Genomic DNA, 21,911 nt, shown 5'->3' on the forward strand with positions numbered 1-21,911 from the left:
TATGGGAGTGGGGAATAAGTAACCTGTTATGACAGATCCTTGATAAGTCTGAAAGTATGGTACACAGCAAAAAAAAAAAAAAAAACAGCTCTTGCACTGCAGTTACAAGTGAAAGAGAATATGAAAGTACCTGAAGAACTGAAGCTAGCAGACTTGACAGTGGGGTGACTGATGGCAATGCTGGGAACTCTAATGTCATGTAAATCTGCAGTTAAAAGAATAAACCAACACTGGCAAAACTGGTATTAAAAGCAAGGTGTCAGAAATGTAAGTCAGGCAGCTGGAGGAAGAACCGACACCAGGACCAACAATGGTACCACCAGTTTGGATGCAGTATTTGTAAGTAGTAAAAGTGCAGGGAACACAGATCCCCCAATGTTGGGAGTGCAGAGGGTGAATATTATCTCCTGCACAAATTCATAAATGCCTTTACAGCAAGTTTCACAACTGATTGTTTTAGTTAGTCATTCACATTTCAGTTTTTCAGTCGCAGGGCTTGGAATATCAAATTTTGTATTTATGACAAGGAATCAAAAAATATACCCTCCTGGAAATGACCTGGGTTACTAATGCATCTAGAAAGTATGAATAAAAAACATAACTTAAAATTCCCACTGGCATGACTTTCTTTACTGGCAATTTGACTTAGTTACGTTTAACTTGCTCACGTTCACTTTTTAACCTTGTTACACTGACCAAACAGCACCACTGTCAGCTAAATTCATACTAGCCTAACTCTTGTGATAATCTAGGGCAACTGCAGTGCTTGCCTGACAATTATGGGAGACACTAAATTACCTTACCAGATATGCTGTATCTAATCAGCTGGCACATGTATATTTAGATGTCTTATTTGTAACCGATAAAATTGTTATTTCTTCAACATCATACTTGCAAACACTAATAACTCTAGTATATAACCTACAAAAAGACTTCTAGCACAGCTACATGAGCCATTTTGTATCACAACAAAACTATTTTCCTTCTCCTCAAGACAGAATGAACTACGGCTAATATAATCTTCATACTTTGGGATGGCTAAAATCTAAAAAAATACACCAGCAGCATAGGTTGCTACCTCATAATGATGGAGATCAATACTGTGATTTTTTTTTTTTACAACCACAAAATGCTAGGTTATTACCTTTGGACAGAATCCACCAATTCCTTCCTCTTCTGCTCTGCTCGAATAGCAAACAGCAAAGGCATGAGCGAACTAGAAGTCCTTGACAGGCTATCAAAAAATCTTCTTGCTCTGCTTGCATTGTGGGATTTATTTTCTATTTGTAGGTAAAGCCTCCACAGGTAAATATTGTGAGGATGCCACGTCAAAGCCCCAGTTAGTGTCTCTCGCACTAGAGTCAAAGGGTAGATACTCACCCGCATGTGATATCCAAGCAGGGCTGTGTGCATCACTGTCAGTACTTCAAAGTCAGAAGCTACACATGGAGTCCAGGGATCAGTTCTTGATCCTGCATTTTGTTGTGAGGTAGCAGTTTGAAGTTTTCCAAGAACCTGTCTGAAAACGAGACTGGCAGCATCAATTCCTACAGTCAAATACTGAAAAAGAGAAAAACATCCTACAAAACCTCTAAGCCAAGCCTCCATCACGTTGCAGGATGACAACGGTTCTGATACAGGGTTTCCTTTCACCCAGGTTTGAAATAGGTGCTCGTATGTTTTTCGAGCTTTCAGGATGCTAACTGATGACGCAGGTCCAGTGTATGCATTGTACTTCCCACTTTCAGCAAGCTTTGTTAATATGTAAACTGCCCGAGATACAGCTTCGGTGACTGACAAACTCTGCAAACATTCTACTTCTAGCTGAGCATAAGTCATACACAAGTCACAAAGCCGCGGATCTTTCAGACCTTGGCTAACTGACGTACAGATAGCAGTATCAAATACTTTCCTGGAATCCTGAGTATTATCAAGTAACCATTCAATGTGAGCATACTCCTTCCATACCGCCAAATTATTCCTATTTTCAGGCGTTTTAAGGAGGTTCTTGGCTACTTTTTTACTTCTTTTTCCCTGAGATTTTAGTTTCTTTTTGTTTCTGGCCTGGAGGTAATAAATCACCTGGAAAATTAGAATATAAATGCATTAGGGCAAGAAGACTTTTCATTTAGCATCAGTTTCTCATGGCATTCCTCATCCTATTTTAATACAAAACTAGCTGTGAAGTGAACACTAAACCAACAGATGCACTTGATGTTGAAAAGAAACAGAAATCAAACACCTCAATGTCCCTACGTTTTAGTTTTACTTAGTGTGAATCCTGGGTCAAAGTAATTTCACAATGCAATTTTCTCTGTTAAGTAAGTACAATGACTGTGTAAACTGTTAATAAATCACTGAACTGACCATGCTTTACTGAAGTGACCATGCTTTAGACCTATGTCTAGTGTGGGCCCTAGTGAAAGCTGCAGCCATTTGGAGTCCCCCTACTTAAGTGGGGCATAAAGCAGCTTAACTTGCATATTATGAGTTTTTAACCCCCCCCCCATCTAGACATCTATTTTCAATAGCAATTTAATCCAAATCAGACTGCAGTGGGCTGGAGTCTGCCCCAGATAACTCACTGAAAGCAGAATACAATCTTTACTGGGATATCAGTTAGCTATTGGCATTCCACACATTTATCTAATTAAAACAGCAATAGCATGCAACACTTTCTGAAATTCAGCAAAAACAGGTCCAATAAACCAACGTCATGAATGAAAAATAAAAAAAATTATGATAGCAGGTGAGGGACATCTGCCCCCAGTCAGCCTATGTCCCTACCTACTACTGGAGAGCTGCAAAGCCTGTTTAATAAACAGCTCATAGGTTCATAGGTAGATACTAGGCTATCTGCCCTAGGGCATTTATAAGCCTAGCCAGAATGTATTTGGCTTCCGCCTCCCTATTAGATTAGCCTACTGTGCTTCTGTAAAGTAGGTCACAGAAGGTACCATTTTAAGATTAGTTTACTGTGCCTCTGTCTAGCAGGGACACTGGGGAGATGCCAGGGGTGAATTTGCGATTTCCCATCCACGCGTCCAAATTTCGCTTGAAGAGGGTCAGGGAGGGGCTATGTCTAACATGAATTGGGATTCTATTCCAGAGTGAGGGGAGCCTCTGGGAAATGAATCTGTCCCTCCAGCATGTCCTATTTATTTTTGTGCTGAGGTTTAGGTCCCTAGAGCATGTAGCTCTAAGAGACTTGGATTTTTTGAGGTGGAGCATGTCCATTAATTCTGGGTTTGACATGGCTTTGTACGTCAGGCATAGATCGCCTCTGAGTAGGCAGTAAGCAACTGAGTAGAGCTGGAGTTTATTTAGTCGAGCTGCATAGGACATCTGTTTGTAGCCCATGATCCTCTTGGTGAGGTACTTTTGGGGTCTCTCCAGTTGCTGCAGGTGCCGGGTAAGGTACATCCCAAAAGGGGCATTGTATTCAATTATGGGCCTGATGAGTGACGAGTAGAGGGGCACAATGACCTCTCTTGATCTAGATGCAAACCCTTTTGTGATAAGGTGGGCTATATAGAAGGTCTTTCTAACTACTTTGGCAACGTGATTATCAAAGGAGAGATTACTATCTACGTTGGTCCCCAAATCTCTAATTACTTCTTCTGTACTTAATGGATTACCACCTATATGGTAATTTGTGGGCACCATGTTTTTCCCAAAGGGGATGACTATGCACTTTGTAGCATTTAGATTGAGGCCGTGGCTCTGGCACCAAGCATCCATCTCTGTGAGACCCTTTTGGAGGATGCTTGTGTCAGCAGGAGATTCGATTATGGCCCCCAGTTTGCAGTCATCTGTGAACTTTGTCAGCCATAATCCCCCTGTGTTAGCCTGAACCTCAGAGAAGTATACACCAAACAAGAGTGGTCCCAGAACTGAGCCCTGTGGGACGCCACTTGTAACTGGTTTGGATTCGGACATGGCACATGCAATTCTGACCATGTGGGTTCTATCTCTGAGCCAGTTTGCAACCCATCTTGTAATATAGGGGTTAATATTTAAGCTGGTAAGCTTATTTATGATACCCGAGTGGGGTATTGTGTCAAAGGCTTTTGCGAGGTCCAGGTAGGCTGTGTGGACTACCTTGCCATCATCTATGGCTTTGGTAACTGTTTCAAAGAAATCAACTAGGTTTAAGAGGCAAGATCTGCCCTTAACAAAGCCAAATTGGGTAGGGTCCAGTGTCTGGAGGCTCCCAATATCTTTGTTTATGAGTTCCATGATAATATGCTCCATAGCTTTACAGACCAGACTAGTCAGGCTTATGGGGCGATAGTTTCCGGGGTCCGTTGTGGCACCACCTTTGTGGAGTGGGACCACTGTAGCTGTACGCCATTCTTTGGGTACATATCCTGTAGTAAGGCTAAGTTTGAACAGTAACTTAATGTGAGGGTTCAGTTCTTCTTGGAGCTCGTGTAAGACACAGCCTGGGACACTGTCCGGTCCCATAGATGCTGTGTTTTTTGCTTTGGAGAGGGCAGCTTTCACCTGTGCATCTGTGATGTCAGGGAGGTTATATTCAGTTGGGATAGGCATTTGCTCCTTTTGGGGGAGAAGGGGAGGAGAAGTTTGCGCTGAATCTGTCTGCCAGGATGTTGGCTATGTCTGTAGGTTCGGTATATTTTGTACCGTTATACAACAATTCAGAGCATATCTGGGAGTTTCCGCCCATGTTCCTGACATAACTAAAGAAGGCCTTGTGATTATCTTTAGTGTGTAGGGCAATTTTTCTTTCGAAACTGGCCTTTGATGATTTTATGAGGGATTGAAGTTTCTTGCTAATACTGATCAGAGATGCCTTCCCTTTTTGGGATTTTGCACTGTCATGTAGTAGCTTCCTCCTTCTGTTGTATAGCTTATTTATGGCCGGGGTCCACCAGACTGGTCTCCTGTTTTTGGAGGAGTGAGTTTTGGTTTTATTTGGGATAGCACGATCCATGCATTCCTGCAGGTGCTCATAGAATGCATTTGTAAAGGATTCTGCGGATTCGGCTGTATTATCCTCCGGGCCAGGGGCTTTGAAGGATTCCACCTCAGTCTTGAGAAGTGCAAAGTTGGCTTTTGAGAAATTCTTTACAGTGATTTCCTAGGCTGGAGGTGGGGACGGGATATGGATGTCCAGGGAAATTTGTTTATGGTCTGATCTTACCAATGAGGGGTTTACCTCTGGTATGGAACATAGAGTCCCCATGTTGGTGATGACCAGGTCCAATATGTTGTTCCCTCTTGTGGGAGTGGTGACCAGTTGTTCCATTGCGTTAGAGTTTATAAATTCAAGGAACTGTTGGGCGAGGGTGTTTGGGCTTGAGTAGTTTTCCCAGTCAATGTTGGGGTAGTTGAAGTCACCCAATAACATAGTGTTTGGAGAGACCTTCATATTCTCCAGTGTTCTCAGGAATGCTAAGTGGGGTTCCTGTAATAGGGAGGGTGTTCTGTAGCAGGCTACAAACTGAAAGGCAGTTTTGCCCGCTGTTAGTTGCACATGGATGGTTTCCGATGCTTTGTGCAGTGCCACTAACCTGGAGGTGTAGGTATCTTTGATGAATATAGATACTCCACCTCCTTTTGTGCTTCAGTCCGAGTTTTGGGGCCGAAACGCGCATGGTATGAGTTATAACCTGGTAGTGCTGGGGTGCTCTTAGGAGTCTTGAACCAGGTTTATGTTACTGCACAGACATCGATTTTCTCCATACTGAGGAGAGCCTCAAGTGCGTGCATCTTGAGGTTTAGACTTCTGGCATTGAGTAGCATTACCTTTAGTTTTTTTATCCTTGGGTTGTCTATGGAGGTGGGTTTGTCCTTTGAGCCTTGCCTAAAAAAGGCACTATGGGGGTGGCAAGAGCCTTGGCCAGTATACAAAAGCCTAAGGGTGACAGGTGCAAGCCGTCCCTAGCAAGCAACGTGGCTTGTCGAGCATGTCATCCCAGGCTGACAGACACTGGATCCCTTTTGAATGACACCACTACTTTAGCCAATTGTTGAAACTGATCATTTTGTCTTTATACTGTGGCATCATTCTTGGTGAGGGCAAGATGCTACTCAAGGTCAGGGTCATACCAGCCTGGGCTACATGGTCAGAGAGCGCCTCTATGTCTCTTTTCATGTAGTCCAGGGAGGTACGTCTCAGGTCATTCACACCAGCATGGGCAATGACAGAGTCATACTTGTACTTGCTTTGGAGTGACCTGAGTGCTTGCACCTGACAGGCAGCTTACAGTGACCTTCTCCTTGTTCAGTCTGGTGAGCGGGACGTCAGTGTGCCGGACAATAGAGTCCCCTATAACAAGTGTATTTGGTGTGTTGTTTGGCCTTAAGGGCTGTGGTTGTGAGGCACACTGATTTTGTGAGATATGTGATTCATGGGTATTGTTGAGGGGGTGGGCTGCTGCTTGGATATCTGCTTAGGAGGTCTTTGCTGTTTAGGCAGATTTTTATTTAGAGCCTCCGAGTATGTTTCTGTGTGTTTATGTGTTGGGTATGCAGATGCAATAGGTCTGTGTGAGACTGGATTTGTGGTGTGGGTGGTTACCTTTTCCTCCTGACTGACTGTGCCAGTCTTGGGTTGAGAGAGCTCTGCCTCCAGTTTGGCTGTGTAACTGCATCTCTCACAAGTATTAGAGTTTGTTGGAAGGAGGAGAGGATTGTCTGTGTACATAAGGCAATTGTAACATTGCCTCAAAATTCCCAGATTCTCCAGCTCGACTGGAGAGTAGCCTTGAAACTGACCCTTGGACATACCAGATTAGTATAGGGAACTGTTTTTTTTTACTGCTCAGATGATTAGGAAAGGGAACTGATTTTTCACTTGATCAGGAAGGACCAATTGGGAGTCTAATACTTATGAGAAGTCAAGGAGGGTGTAGTGCTTTAGTTAGTTAGTGTTTCCTTATAAGAGTTGAGCAAGTGCAGGGCTTTAGAAAGAGAATAGAGTGATTACTTTGACAGTTTGAACAGTTCTAAGGGAAAAAGTGAAGAGCAGACTTCGTGGAGCCTGGAATAGTTTAAACCTGTTTAGGCGACGCTGCTCAGTGTGCAAAACCGCGCAAAAAGAGAGTTGCAGGGTTTTAAGAGAGAGAGATCAAGGAGTTTAGAATTGACCCAAAATGGCCAATAAAACTACAGCTTCTAGGTAGTAAACACTCCTCCAGGGAAAGGCAGGCTGTTCAGTGTTAACCACTCCCACTGGTGAACACAGAGACTTCCCTTTAGCCCAAGCAAGCACCGGCCTTCTAGAAACTTCCAAACAGTTCAGAACAGCAAATCTGTAACTGAACTTTCTTAACTTTCAGAAAGTGGGAAAAAAGCAAGATTTTTTTGTTTTTTTTTTTGTTGTAGTTTAAAGGTAGCAGAGATACACAAGCAGCAAAATAATCACAACAGTGCAATAAATGACCCCACACTTGAGTGCTAGGCCAAAATCAGGTAAAATGCAGTTTTTAGAGAAAAAAAGATTTTAAATTAAGTGCAACACAGGAAATGCAGTAAACAAGCTCTAGATGTGTTCCAAGTACTGTTACTGTTACAGATATAAACTTTAGCAAACCGGAAAATGCCAAAAAGTAGGTGGCAAAGCAGTAAAACTTAACAAAAAATCAGAAGAAAATACTTAAAATCACAAAAGTGGCTTCTTTTCTTCTCTCAGCGTTTTCTCCCCTTGGTAGGTACTTCAGCAACAATTAGCAAGCCTGAAAAGACGCCAAAACCACGAGGCAGCCTGGTTTTAAGAGAGACAGATCAAGGAGTTTAGAATTGACCCAAAATGGCCAATAAAACTACAGCTTCTAGGTAGTAACCACTCCTCCAGGGACAGGCAGGCTGTTTTGTGTTAACCACTCCTACTGTTGAACACAGAGACTTCCCTTTAGCCCAAGGAAGCACTGGCCTTCTAGAAACTTCCAAACAGTTCAGAACAGCAAATCTGTAACTGAACTTTCTTAACTTTCAGAAAGTGGGAAAAAAGCAAGATTTTTTTTGTTTTTTTTCTTTTTGTTGTAGTTTTAAGGTAGTAGAGATACACAAGCAGCAAAATAATCACAATAGTGCAATAAATGACCCCACACTTGAGTGCTAGGCCAAAATCAGGTAAAATGCAGTTTTAGAGAACAAAACGATTACGATTTTAAATTAAGTGCAACACAGGAAATGCAGTAAACAGACTCTAGATGTGTTCCAAGTACTGTTACTGTTACAGATATAAACTTTAGCAAACCGGAAAATGCCAAAAGTAGGCGGCAAAGCAGTAAAACTTAACAAAAAATTAGAAGAAAATACTTAAAATCACAAAAGCTTGTTTCCTGACCCTCACAAACTGCCTTACTTCAGTCTTATTCATTCTTGAAACTTATCAAAAAAATTTACTCTACAACCTCTTCTGCTTTGGTTAACATTTTTAAACATGTCTGTGGTCGTAATACAACTAAAACTAAATTAATTCCATCTCACAGGGTAAACATAAGCCAGGGAAAGAGCCTTATGATTTCCCTGGTCCTGATGTGGGTTGCTTCAGTTTTACTTTTCTGTTGAGAACATGCAAATCTGCTGGTCGGGCGCCAGTTTCACACATCTTGGAAGTTCCCGAAAATGTTAAAGCAAGGCCTATTTGCATCCATTGCTCATATGAAACATAACATGTTACACAACACTATCCATATCCAAAAGCTGCATCATTATGATGCCCAAGAGAAGAAGGTCTCACAAAGTCAAGAAAGCATAACACAAGACATGAACATTCCAAATAGGTATGAATATGAGAACAAGACTGCATAACTACCACGTTATGGGCAAGCAAGCCATGGTGACACAAGGATACTGACCTCACAAGGGTACTCGCCTATAGAGATGTTTACTCTGGAGAAGGTGTCAGAGAGCAATATAAATGCATTGCTGAGTGAGTAGGATGGAAATCCAGAAATAAATGCTCTGCGTAGTGACTTGCTATGCACCCCCTCCAATTTAATGGGACACTGAATCAACATGGAATGATATATTCATAACTACAGCTGTTTTGGGCCATGTTCTCACTTTGGCATTGTGTGCACATACTCCCATCTGATAATTAAGCTGCATTGTTTCATCTCTGCCTATCCAAGATGAGACTATGGTACATACAGTAAATTCAATCAGAGACATTGTGTTAACACAGCAACTGTTATTAGCAGCTGCTATTCTGCAATAAGAACACATGCTTTACACCTAAAGTGACTAAAGTGATCGCACACTCCTATACGCCTCCATCTGCTTTGTCTTGTAACATCTTAAGCTTGTCTGTGAAACTAATTCAGCAAGTGTGCTGTGCTTTTCTCTTGAGAGAGGAATGTGTTTTGAGTGTCTATTAGGCAACAAAGAAACATAATCCCATGTAATGGAAACAGGACAGAATTTTTGCATGTTTATCTGGAATCCCAGATGTTCTAGGAGGAAGGGTACATTTTAAGGACTCCTGACAAGTGGAAAAAGACTCTGCACAAATAAGCAAGTTGTCTAAATAAGGAAAAATATGAATATCCTGAAGTATGCAGTGGGCCACTGCTGGGGCTATGCACTTTGTATACACACATGATGCAGTGGACAGGCCACAGGGTAGCACACAGAATTGATAATGTGAGGCAAACACACAAAATCTTGCAAATCTCTTGAAGCTACTTGTTATTCCTACAAGAGGGCCTTACTTATTTAACATTTGTTTACTGGGAAAGTCCATCTTGGAACAAGACGATTTTCAGTGAAGGCCTGGGGAGAAATACTCACACTGTCTTACGCAAACAAGTGATTGGTGCCAAAGTCATGGCATTAAACTCAATGCAAAACAATGTATTGTCATCCCTTTTGGTAAGAGTGATGTTCCTGCTAACTACCAGATAAAAAGCAACACCTTAAGTATACACTCAGTGGTGCGAGACCTGGACAGCAACCTTACCATGTCTCCAAAGTGGTAAGAAGGGTATTTTATATTGCTCGTCTCACAAGTAAGGGCATTGCCTCCAGAAAAAAAAGTAATAACCTCCCTGTACTGTTCCCTCATCAGGCCAGTAATTGAGTACAATGCCCCTTTTGGTATGTACCTTTCCACACAGCTGCAGCTATTGGAGAGACCACAAAGGTTCCTCACAAGGAAAATTTGAGGTCTTCAACATGTCCTATGTGGATCGTCTGAAATCACTGTCACTTTACTCTGTTTCATACAGACTACTCAGAGGCGATCTCTGCCTTGCGTATAAGGCAATCTCTGACCCTGCTTTACTGGAAATGCTGCATATTTGCAAGTCAAATGGAACACAGATTACTCGCTCTAAAGACCTTAACCTGGTATGTGACATTAATAGAACCTGCTGGGGTCAGATTTATCTCCCAAGGGTTACCACTCCTTTGGAACAGACTCCCACTTCATGTCAACAGAGCACCTCAATGGCACTCTTCAAATGCAATCTGGACAATCGGATGGGTAAAAGTAAATTCACCCTGGGGAGCTGGCAGGGAATGGGAAACCTGGATTTAGACCAAACTGCTCTCTCCACCAAAGCAGTTCCCCTTTTACAAATCTCAAAATTGAAACTTGAAAATTCGGAAAGTGTTGATGTTGGGACCAAAAAGATTGTAGAAACCCACTGAATCTTTCTTGTGGAGTCTGGCTACAGGAATCACCATCCCCACATCCATACCACATGCCTTCCTAATACAATCTTCTTCTCCTTTCCGCTTTTTCCTGGTTAGGGGTCGCCACAGTGGATCTCCTGTCCGCTCATGATTGGCAGTGGAGTTTTACGGTGTCGAGTTGCCAGCCTGGTGCCCAACCTTCCACAGAAGGCACACGCACACACTCACACCTAGGGACAATTTAGAGTGTCCAATCCACCTACAGCATGTCTTTGGGATGTGGGAGGAAATCGGAGCACCCGGAGGAAACCCACACGACCACAGGGAGGACATGCAAACTCTGCACAGAAGGCACCCAGCCGAGGATCAAACTGAAGAACCTCTTGCTGTGAGGCGGCAACGCTAATCGCTGCACCATTGCGGCTGCCCACCATCCTAATACAATACAATACGCAAATGACCCCCACATATGCACAACAAACAACTTGGCACCTCTCCAAAAAAATATTCAGGCTTTTACAGCTACTGAATCATGGCTTTCTTTGTAAATCGCAACTCATGCTCATCTCCCAGCCGAAAAAAAAACTTTTTTCCACAGATCTCTCTCTCTCATGAAAAAAAACATTAAAATGCTCTCTCTTATTAATACAACCACTGAAGTCACTTCTCATATCAATGATGATAGTGGATGATAATCTTAAATTTGACCTGCATATACAAAATTGCATAAAAAACTCACCAATGCTTTACAGATCCAAAATCCTCTCTCACCAACACAATTAAAACTACACTAGGCACTACTTACCTCCTCCCCTCCCTACTTTATTGGTGCTCCCATCCTTACTAACCTCCGGGTATCACAAAAAGCAAAATGAACAAGGTTATAATAAAGTGGCTAAATTTGCAGCAACTACCCCTTTCAGAACTCACCATTGAACAGCATTAAAAAGCCTAAACTGTTTAAAACTACCCATCAACTAACATATACACAGCTTCTCACCACCTATAAAATTACCCAACATCCATCTACTTTTCCAGCACTAAATACTATTTTACACAGTTATGTTCCTACTCTGTCATTATGATTCAATCACCAAAAACTCCCCTCTGCCCAAAAACCTATCAAATCTACTTGGCATAGTTTGTACTTGCACCATGTTGGGAAGGCCTGCAACTCATTACCTGTATCCACTAGGTCAATACACTCCATCCCTCCGGTCCTTTAAAAATCACTCTGAAAGACTTCCTAGCCAAACTCTGTTTCTGTTCTTGCTCAACTCCATAATAAACTACATCCCTAAAAATGAACAAGTGCCTATTCATACTTTACACCACCTTACTCTCCCTTCTTCATTTATTTCCTACCCTATATCAATACTAATCAACAGATCCATAACAGAACACCAGATCCCTCCCATTTGGAAAGCCTCTTATATTATACCCCATACATAAAGGTGGTTCTTCAACCGATTTCTCTAACTGTCGCCCAATTGCAGTATTATTACCACTGTCCAAAATACTTGAGAGGGTCATTCATATAGGTTCATAGGTAAGTACTAGGCTATTGGCCCTAGGGCCTATACAAGCCTAGCCAAACGTGTTCCCTGGCTTTTGCCACCCAAGAAAGGTACTGAATACCTGCAAACCAACAAACTGCTAACCAACACTCAACATGGCTTTACAGCATACCATACCACATCAACAGCTCTAATGTCATTTACTAACACTGTCAACTATCACAGGAACAATAACAACTATGTATCCTCTGTCTTCCTTGACCTATCAAAGGCATTTGATATGGTTTCTCATTTTAAACTTCTAAATCTCCTCTGACCTAAATTTTTGTAACTCTACTCTTGCTTGGTTCCAGGATTACCTTACTGGATGTCAACAAGCAGTTTCTTGGCAACAGACCCTATCAACCCTTTTACTAGTAACCCTAGGTATCCCTCAAGGCTCCATCTTAGGCCCACTTCTGCCCTCAATATTCACAATCAACCTCCATTTGTCAATCCCACAAGCCTCACTCATTCAATATGCAGACGACTCAATGGTGATATGTGCTGCTCCCTCAGTTCAGAAACTCCAGAAACTAACAAGAATCCTTTCTTGCAGCTGAATCTTGACTCACAAATTCTCATTTAATATTAAACTCTAAAAAACTAAAACTTATGATCTTCCATCCTACTAAATTTCTCTCTCCCATTAACACATTTAACATTTTTTCACTAAATAACACCATCATCTCACCATCCTCACATACCAAACTACTAGGAATTGAAATTGACTGCAAACTTTTATTTATTTTTTATTTTATTTTATTTTACATTTGTTGACCGGGCTAGTCCAGCTGGATTTATGTCCATTTTCAGTGGAGCCCGGAGGAAAAAAAAATCAACAAAAACAAAAAAATAAAAATACAAATATAAATGAATTGCTTAAATACAAAAATGTTAAAATGTAATGAGATATAAATGCAAGAGACTAAAAAGCGAACTTAATAAGTGAGGCCTGGGCGGGAACTACAGGCCAGAAAACAATTCAATTCTTACAATTACATGCACAGTACAAATGTGATTGTGCAATGGAAAAATAAATGTACAAACAAATGTTTTATAGATCTTATAATAATAAAAGCAAAATAAGAAAAAGGAATCTGTAACTTATAACTAAAAGCAATAAAACTAAGGGTTGAAGGAAGGAATTTTAAAAATTAATAATACAAATATAAATTATATATGGTTTGTACAATGGGAAAATACATACTAATTTTATGGCCTATATTATAGATCTTAAAATAACTAAAAATTAGAGGAGAGTTATGTAGAGAGGTTAACTACTACAGAGAGGCCAAGGAAGAAGGAGTGTAGGAAATATTAGAGTGGAGAAGGTAAATATAAGAAAAGAGTTGAGGTAGATGTCACTTCCAGTTGAGGGGAGGATATTTTCCAAGAGGCTAGAAGGGTTAGCAAGTATAGTGGGATTAGGGCAAGTTAGTTGAAGCAGATAAACAGCAAAGGAGTGCTGAATTAAGGTAGTTTAATTTTGGTAGAAGTAAGAAGAGGAAAGAATTAGTTGTTTCATCCTGATTTAGAAATATTTTACCCACTGAGTTAGAAAAAGTTTAAGAAGAGATATTAGATTTTTTTTATATTAATAAGCACTTAACACAAGGAAGTTAGAGAAAAGTTTCAGGTTAGTAAGGTTGGAACAGTGTTAGTTGGAGTAATATAGGATTTTGTGGTTCATATAGAGTTTTAGTGGTTAGGTTAAAATATGAGTTCAAAGAGTGAAGGAGTTCCGTTTGTTGTTTAGTGTATTATAGGTTTGTGCATTTTAGGCAATATTAAAGGTGTTGTTGGTGGGCTCATTGAGCTAGTAGCATAATTATAGGTAAGTAGAGTATTGTTTCTTTGGTATCTTCTAGATGGGTTAAAGCTAATAGAATGTAGCAATATAGAGAGGTAATGTGCTTGGTGATTTCTTAGGCCTTACTTGTAGAGGGATTAGTGTTTTTAGGGATAATTATTATTAGGGAGTATTAACTGATTTAAATGTTTTTTGATTTGACAATCATAGTTAAGATTATTATCTGTTATATACAATAATAAGTTTAGTTGTAGAATCAGGAGAAATAATGAAGTTGTCTACTTGTATTCATACGAAGATTGACAAAAGTGAATTTAAAGTTAGGTTGAAAAAGAAATATAAAATAACATTTTGGTTTCAGAAGTATAACGGCGATTGGAGAACCACTGTTCAACAGTTGAAGTCGAGAAGTGGAGATGAGTTTGAATTTGGAGTTAGGTTTGGTTTAGAAGCAGTGCAAATAATGGTAGGAAATGATTGGGTAGTTGATAAGGTAAGATTTAGGGATGAGAGAGCTATAAAGATGGGAAAGAAGGAAAATAGGGAGCAGAAAGAAGAGCTAGAGATTACAAATAAGACAAGTAAAGGAGAGTTACATATGAGTTAGTTTTAGTAGGTGCGGAGGGAAGATAAGATGATAGGAAAATTAGTGTATAAAGAGGGTTAGAGAATAGAAGATTACAGAGATTGCAGATATTGTGTATGAGACTGGTAAAAAAAACCATGAGGAAAAGAGATTTTGAGAAGATGTAAGGAGATTGGTGGTATGTTGGAGGTATCTGAATGAGGAAGAAACATTTGTTGGGGAAGGTTGAGCAGCAGGTCTTGAAGGTAGTGTGTCTAGAAGAGTAATATTGATTAGAGATGGTTGAGTAGTTGTTTATGTATACTCTTTTGTTGATTTTATAAGAAGGATAGAGATGCTGCTAGACGGTTAGAGTTTATAGGTATGTTATACTTCTGTTGAGTAAAGCTAATTTAGGTGTTGTAGCATAGGGGTATAAAACCATGTCCTTTTATTTGGAGAGGAAGGCTGATATAAGAGAGGTGCAAGTGGGGACATTGATTATATGCATTTTTGCATGATGAAGGCTAGGGGGTTGAGGGGGGTTGGTGTAGTTTGTGGAGAATTTGGAGTAAAGGTATTACAGTATAGAGGGTGTAGGAGTGGGGAATATGTGTGTCAGAAAATAGAGTTTTAGAGGAATTTATATTGCTTAAGATGATCTATTTAGAAGGGTGAGAATAGTAAATTGGCAATGAATTCATTTGAGTTATTGGCTGTTTGTGTAAGTTGGGGTTGGGAATTGTCTATTTGTTGGGGATTGAATTAGTTTGATTGGTTTCAGTGGGGTATTTTGTATATGCCTGGATGTTCCAGATTATTTTTGTAGTAGTGTAGTTTTTTTTTGTCTAATTATTAAAAGTTTTGGGGTCAGTTGGTTGTTTATTTGGAATCTAAAGTTTTGTTTTTCAATTTGTTAGAATTAGTAGAAAGTTTTGGTAGATTTGTGGCTTATGAGTGAATTTGCTTTTTAGTTGGTGGTTTGAGTGGGGTCCTTAAGTTATGGTGTAGTAGTGGTGTTTTAGTTATTAATACATTTTATGGGAGATATTTTAGTTCATTGAAGTAGTTTTAGAAGTAGTTGGTAAGTGATTCTTTAGTGGGGAATATTGTAGTTTTAGTGGGTTATTTTTGAGTTCTCCTAAAAGAGATTTTGTTAGTCAGTTAAGTTTGTTGGTAAGTTTACTAACATTTTAATTTAATTGTTAAGGTTTAGTTTGGTTCTTGCGGTCATCTAGGTATTAGTTGAGGCGTTTTAGGTTTAGTTCTTGGTAAGGGTTTAATTAAGGAATCCAGTTGTGGGGTATATAGTGGCTGTTTGGGGTATTTGGTCCTGTGTTCAACTGAGTTTAAGTTAGTAAAATATTTAAGTAGATAAGTTGATTTTGTAGAAAGTTTTTGATGAGCTCTTGAGATCCTTGATTGTCTTTCTTTTGAGTGTTGTTACTTTGGAGAGTAAGTTCTTGTGTTATCTAGGGGAAGTGGTTGGGGTTTTGATGAGAGAAGTATAGGAGATGTTTAGTGAGTTTATGTTTATTGCTTTGACATATGATTTTATTTACTTTGCATGTTTTGTGTGTGAGTTTTAAGATCTAGTAAAGGTTTTTCATTATTGCTATGCCTAGGTTTTGTTAGATTACAAAATGGCTCGATAGGTTGTTTAAGTTTAGCATTGAGTCTAATGGTTATTAAATTTCAAGTGTTCATTTTCAATATTTCCAGTCTATGTTTTGAAGTGGGGGGGATAGTGTTTCTCTAAAGAGTTTGATAAGTTGTTTCTGAGTGGCTGTGGTAAAGGGTTTTTGATGTTATTTACAGATGAGATTTATATATCAAAGGCAAGAAGGGAAATTAGTGGAATTAGGTATATCTTAAATTTGACATTCACATTTCCCAAACTGTGAAAAAAGTACATAAAAAACTTGGAACGTTATACAGGAATAAACACTATTTTACTACAAATACTAGGATTGCCATCGCCCAAACAAATCTCCACACTGCTTTACGCAACTCCTATACTCACTAACCTACAAAGTTCTGAGGTACAAAAACTTGAAGCCTGTTATAACAAAATAGCTAGATATGATTCAAACTTATCAGCCAGAACCCACCCTTACTTTGCACTCAAGCAACATAGCTGGTTAGAGCTCCCCTAACTCATTCACTTTAATCAATTAACCATGGCCCATAAAATTCTTTTATGAACCAGAGAAAACACCAGCATTACAATCATTATTTCAACTGTATACCAGTAACAGAACCTTATGCTCCTCTAACAAACATCTCATAAAAATCAATGCTTCCAAAAATCAAGCAGGCGACTCCCTGTTCTCAAATTATATAGGAAAAATCTGGAATATACTTCCAGACAGTGTAACTACCATTGCACCCCTTTTCCAATTTAAAAATACTCTGAAAGCCCATCTCCTAAACAAATGGCAGTGACCTTGCATTACCCCTGACTAGTATCACTCTCTCTGCCCCCAATCTTGTACTTCCTACAACTGATCTACCTTCATCACCCCTGACTGACTATTCCTACTTTTTCTGTCACTCTGTAAATAATCATTTGCTCAATACTAACTCACTGATGTGGAGAAATAATATGTCTGTCTTCTCCATGTGATCAATTTGATAATAGTCGTAATTATGAGTATTCACTTGAAGCTATGGCAAGTTTGTTTCTATTGCATTGTAATTTTTTTTGGACACTAATCTATATAATTGTCTTTTAATCTGTAATAACTATGTTTACTCTAAATTAGTATCCTAACACCTTCCATACTATATATTACACCCTTTCTGTATGTTCAATGCATACGTTTTTGTATACTCTATACGTTTGCTATTTCTGTATGTTCAATATGGAGCTTTTCTCCCCAGGCCTCCGCTGAAAAAGGACATGTGCCCAGTTGGACCTTTCTGGTAAACAAATGCAAAATAAATAAAAAATAAAAAAGATTTCCTTACTTCAACTTCTCTCCCCTGATTCTATCTAAATATGGCATTACCCTGTTTTTTTCTCCCACTTCAAATTGCAACACCTACTGGGATAATAACTTACCTTTAATTTCTCTAAACTGGCTAAAATTTCTATATATATTAAATTGTCAAACAAGTTGCATCTATTCTTAACCAGTGTTTTCACAATACGTCTAAATTTGGTATAATCATTTAAACTGCAGATGTTTTTGCATTCGTTTTGAAAACTGTGAAATTATTGTTCTCAAAATATTTTTGTAATACTTTGAAGGTTTTCTCCTCGGCTCGGACCCTCCACAGAAAATGGGCCAGTTGGACATTCCTGGTAATGAAATGTCAGTAAACAATTAATTAGTATCACAGATGCCATGAATCCTAAAACCTGACAAATCACCTTGCTGAAGTCCTTGACTGAGTGGAAAATCCCAGGAATAGCTCTAGATATAAATCTACTTTTTCATGTGGGAGAAAAACAGTATCCAGGAGACACCCCAGGAATACTATTCTGTGGGATAGAATTAAACAAGATTTTTGAATATTCTTCTGGAAATTCAGTCTGCAAATGACATCTCTTACTCAAGTGAGAGATTCTTGACACTTCAAAAAACACTCTGCAAAGACAAACAAGCCGTCTAAATAAGGAAAAGTGTGACGACTTGCGGTCTGACAGGGGCTATCACTCAAGCTAGACCCTTCGTGAACACCCTTTTAGTAGTGCTTAACCGAAAGGATAATCCAGAGAGCTGAAAGTGTAATCCAGACACAAAATCTTAAGAAACACTTCAAATATGTGGCTACTGGAATGTGATGTTAAGCATCCTATAAATCTAAAGTTACAAAAAAATGAAAGGGGGAATAAGAGATAAAGAGATGTGAAGGGATAGCATTCTGAACTTTGGAACTTTGACAAACTGGTTCAGAAAAGAATGATCTAGAACTGGTCTTCAGGAAGCTTCTTTCTTAAGTACCAGAAACATCCTTGAATAAAAACATGTTCTATTCCCACTTGATCCAGCTGATGCTGAATGGCAGGGGAAAAAAATGAAATATGATCTGAAGGATGATAAGAAATCCCCTGAAAAGTGGGAAGAAGCTTCCCACCACCATCTGTATGCCCCTAATAATGCTCAGAAAGTACAGTTGTGTACACTTACCATAAATGTAGATGTTCGAGTGTATTCACTGTTGCAGTCGTCACATTTGGGTTATCTGCTTACGTAGCCCTCACTCGGTCTGATTATCAAAGTCTTGGGACCTGCGGTGGTTGCTGTCTCATCTTCTGTGATATCAGGTTGTCAGGGGTATAAAGCATGCAGCCGACACCATTACATTAGTTTTTCTTGCCCCAGATGTCAGGTGCCTCCCTAATAGGGAGCAAATAAATATATATATATATATATATATATATATATATATATATATATATATATATATATATATATATACACACACACACAAGGTTATACCTCCAACAAAAAAGCAAATACACCAAAAAGCTTTTAAGCATAGTAAAGGAGAATAGAGGTATAGCCAAAAGAAGTCAGGGGGCTGGAGGGAGGGTAACCAGGACTGCAACAGTGAATACACTCAAACATTTACATTTATGGTAAGTGTTCACAACTGTACTATGTTCTTCATGTTTCACTGTTGCAGTCATCACATTTGGGTAGATTCCCAAAGCTAAGGACGGGAGGAGTAATTTAAATAGCAATAGGACCAGTTATAAGGCCCTGCAAGACTGCAGTGGCAAAGCCAGCTCTGGATTTAGAGAAAATTGGCAAATGGTAATGCTTGGTGAAAGTACGTACAGAACTCCAGGTAGCAGCTTCTAGGATGTCTCTGGTAGGGACACCTCTGAAAAAGGCTGTAGAGGTGGATGCAGCCCTGGTTGAATGGGGTCTAATCCCCTGTGGGATTAGGGTTGCCACCTTTTCAAATGGCCAAAGTGGGACATTTTTGGTACAGACATCAGATTTTACAGGCCGACACATACCCACAGTCAGTACACAGGATAGATCTTAACTTTCTTGCCTAAATAAAAGCTTATTCTTGTAGCATTTTAGTTGCTTATTCTGTTTCTTATAACATTTAGGTATTTTAGATACATAATAACTGTTTTATGCAACTATTACATAAAATATAGGAAATAATTTTGTCCTAAAATCTCAGGACATTTGCCATTTTTACAATTTTTAGTCAGGACACAACTGTCCAAAGAGGGACTGTCCCTCGCAAAGTGGGACAGTTGGTAACCCTATGTGGGATAGGTTTTCCATGGTGCTTATAGCATAAATGAATGCAATGGCCTATCTACTTAGAAATGGTTTGTTTTGAAATAGCCTTCCCCTCTGCCCCTGCAGCAAATGCCATCAGCAGTTGTTCATTTTTCCTTTGAGGTTTAGTCCTGTCCAAGTAAAATCTAAGTTGTCTGTGCACATCTAAGGAGTGCAGTATCCATTCCCCTTTGTTCTGTGGATTAGAAAAGAAGGATGGCAAATGAATGGATTGATTAAGAGCCACACTGGACACCACCTTGGGCATGAAGGAGGGATTGGTCCTGAAGGACACCCTGTCCGCATGAAAGATGATGAAAGGCTACACTGCCATAAGGGTCTGTAATTCAGATACCCTTCTTGCTGAAGTGATTGCTAAAAGGAAAGCTGTTTTCCAAGAAAGGAATTTTAACTCTGCAGTTGCAGCTGGCTCAAAAGGAGGAACAGTGAGTTTTTCCAATACAAAGTTAAGGTCCCAGGCTGGGGTAGGGGCTCTCCTGGGTGGTCTTAATTTTTTGGCCCCTCTGAGGAATTGCTTGAGCAGTGGGTGAGAAAAGAGGGGTTGTTCTGTGTTGTAATGAGCTGAAATGGCTGAGGCATGAATTTTGATGGAGGAAATGGAAAGGCCCTTGTGAAGCATCTCATTTAGGTATTAAAGAATCTGAGGTGGGTGCTGCTGTGGCCATCCCTTGAGTTTGGTTCCAGGCACAGAATCTTTTCCATTTTTCAGCATAAGACTTTTACTAGACCTCCTTGCCTCCAAAATGACATCCAACACTTGTTTACTGAGGGATGGTAATGGAGAGATTACATAATTAGCCAGGATGCCAGGTTCAGGGTTTGAATCTGGCTCTTCTGCTGAGACAGCAGGGTAGGGGTCTGAGGCAGGTGCCAATGGGGCTAGCTGTGACACACTGTGCAAGATGGGGTACCAGTGTTGGCATGGCCAGTCTGGTGCAATCAGAATCATCATTGGTTTGTCCTGTTTGATCTTTAGTAGTACTTTGGAGAGGAGAGGCAGAGGAGGAAAGGCATAAACTGATAGATTTTTCCAGCTGAAGGACAGGGCATCCACTTTCCAAGCTTGTTTGTGGGGAGTCCTTGTGCAGAATTTGTCCAATTGGTAGTTCTGGGGGGAGGCAAACAGGTCTATATCTGGGCTCCCCCATTTGTTGATCAACATGTTGAAAGCCTTTGGTTCTAGTTTCCACTCGTATGAGTCCATGAGATTTCTGCTTAGTTTGCCTGCCAGTGTATTTAGTTTTCCTGGCAGGAATTGAGCCTGTAGATGCACTTGGTAGCTCAAGGCTGTGTTCCACAGAGCCATGGCTAGTCTGCAGAGGGGCTAAGAATGGGTAACACCCTGCTTGTTTATGTACCACATAACAGTGGTGTTGTCCGTCTTTACCATTAATTGTCCTGGAAGAATGTGGTCCTTGAAGGCTGTCAGAGCATTCTGTACAGCTAACATTTCTTTTTGATTGATATGCAGGTGCATTTGACTTGGGTTCCATTTGCCCTGGATGCACCTCCCTGCCAGGTGAGCCCCCCATGCATAGTCTGATGCGTCTGTTAGGGTTTGGGCGGCAGAGTGAATGACAGTCCCTTGTTTTGGTGGCAAGCCTCTGCCCACCAAAGGAATTCTAACCGTAGGCAAGGTATGATAGGAATCATTGCTTCTAGATCCTAAGAATGTTGACACCATAGGCATTTCAGATACCATTGTAGTTTCCTCATATGCAGTCTTGCATATGGAATTAGTAGAATGCACAAGGCCATGAACCCCAAGGCTTACAGTATTTGCCTTGCAGATAGCAGGGTTTTTATGACCACTAGTTTGAAGTAAGTTGTCAAATGAATTTGTTTCTCTGGCGTGAGGAAAGCCATCTGGGAAGTTGTGTTCAAGCTTGCTCCCAGGAATATAATTTGTTGACAGGGTACCAGATGTGATTTTTTTTTTTTGTTTATGGTGTACCCCAGACAAGTTAACACCTTTTGTACAAATGCCAGATGATTCAGAAGTATGTCCTGGCTTTCTGCCAGAATTAGACAATCATTCAGGTATGGGTATAGTTGAATATTTCTTTGCCTGCAAAATGCAATGACTGGAG

At 40.0% G+C, this 21,911-nt stretch overlaps 1 protein-coding gene across 1 annotated transcript in view; it reads right to left on the minus strand.

Moving 5' to 3' along the window:
* Positions 1-21,911, minus strand: part of NRDE2 (NRDE-2, necessary for RNA interference, domain containing) — a 766,517-nt gene that overhangs the window by 135,487 nt on the left and 609,119 nt on the right. Inside the window, exon 10 of the mRNA XM_044073622.1 lies at positions 1,145-2,082. Within this exon, the coding sequence (XP_043929557.1) occupies positions 1,145-2,082 (938 nt within the window). The remainder of the gene's footprint in view (positions 1-1,144; positions 2,083-21,911) is intronic.

This window comes from Protopterus annectens, chromosome 6.part0 (assembly GCF_019279795.1).
Source record: "Protopterus annectens isolate FY-2018-M chromosome 6.part0, PAN1.0, whole genome shotgun sequence".
Taxonomy (NCBI): Eukaryota; Metazoa; Chordata; order Ceratodontiformes; family Protopteridae; genus Protopterus; species Protopterus annectens.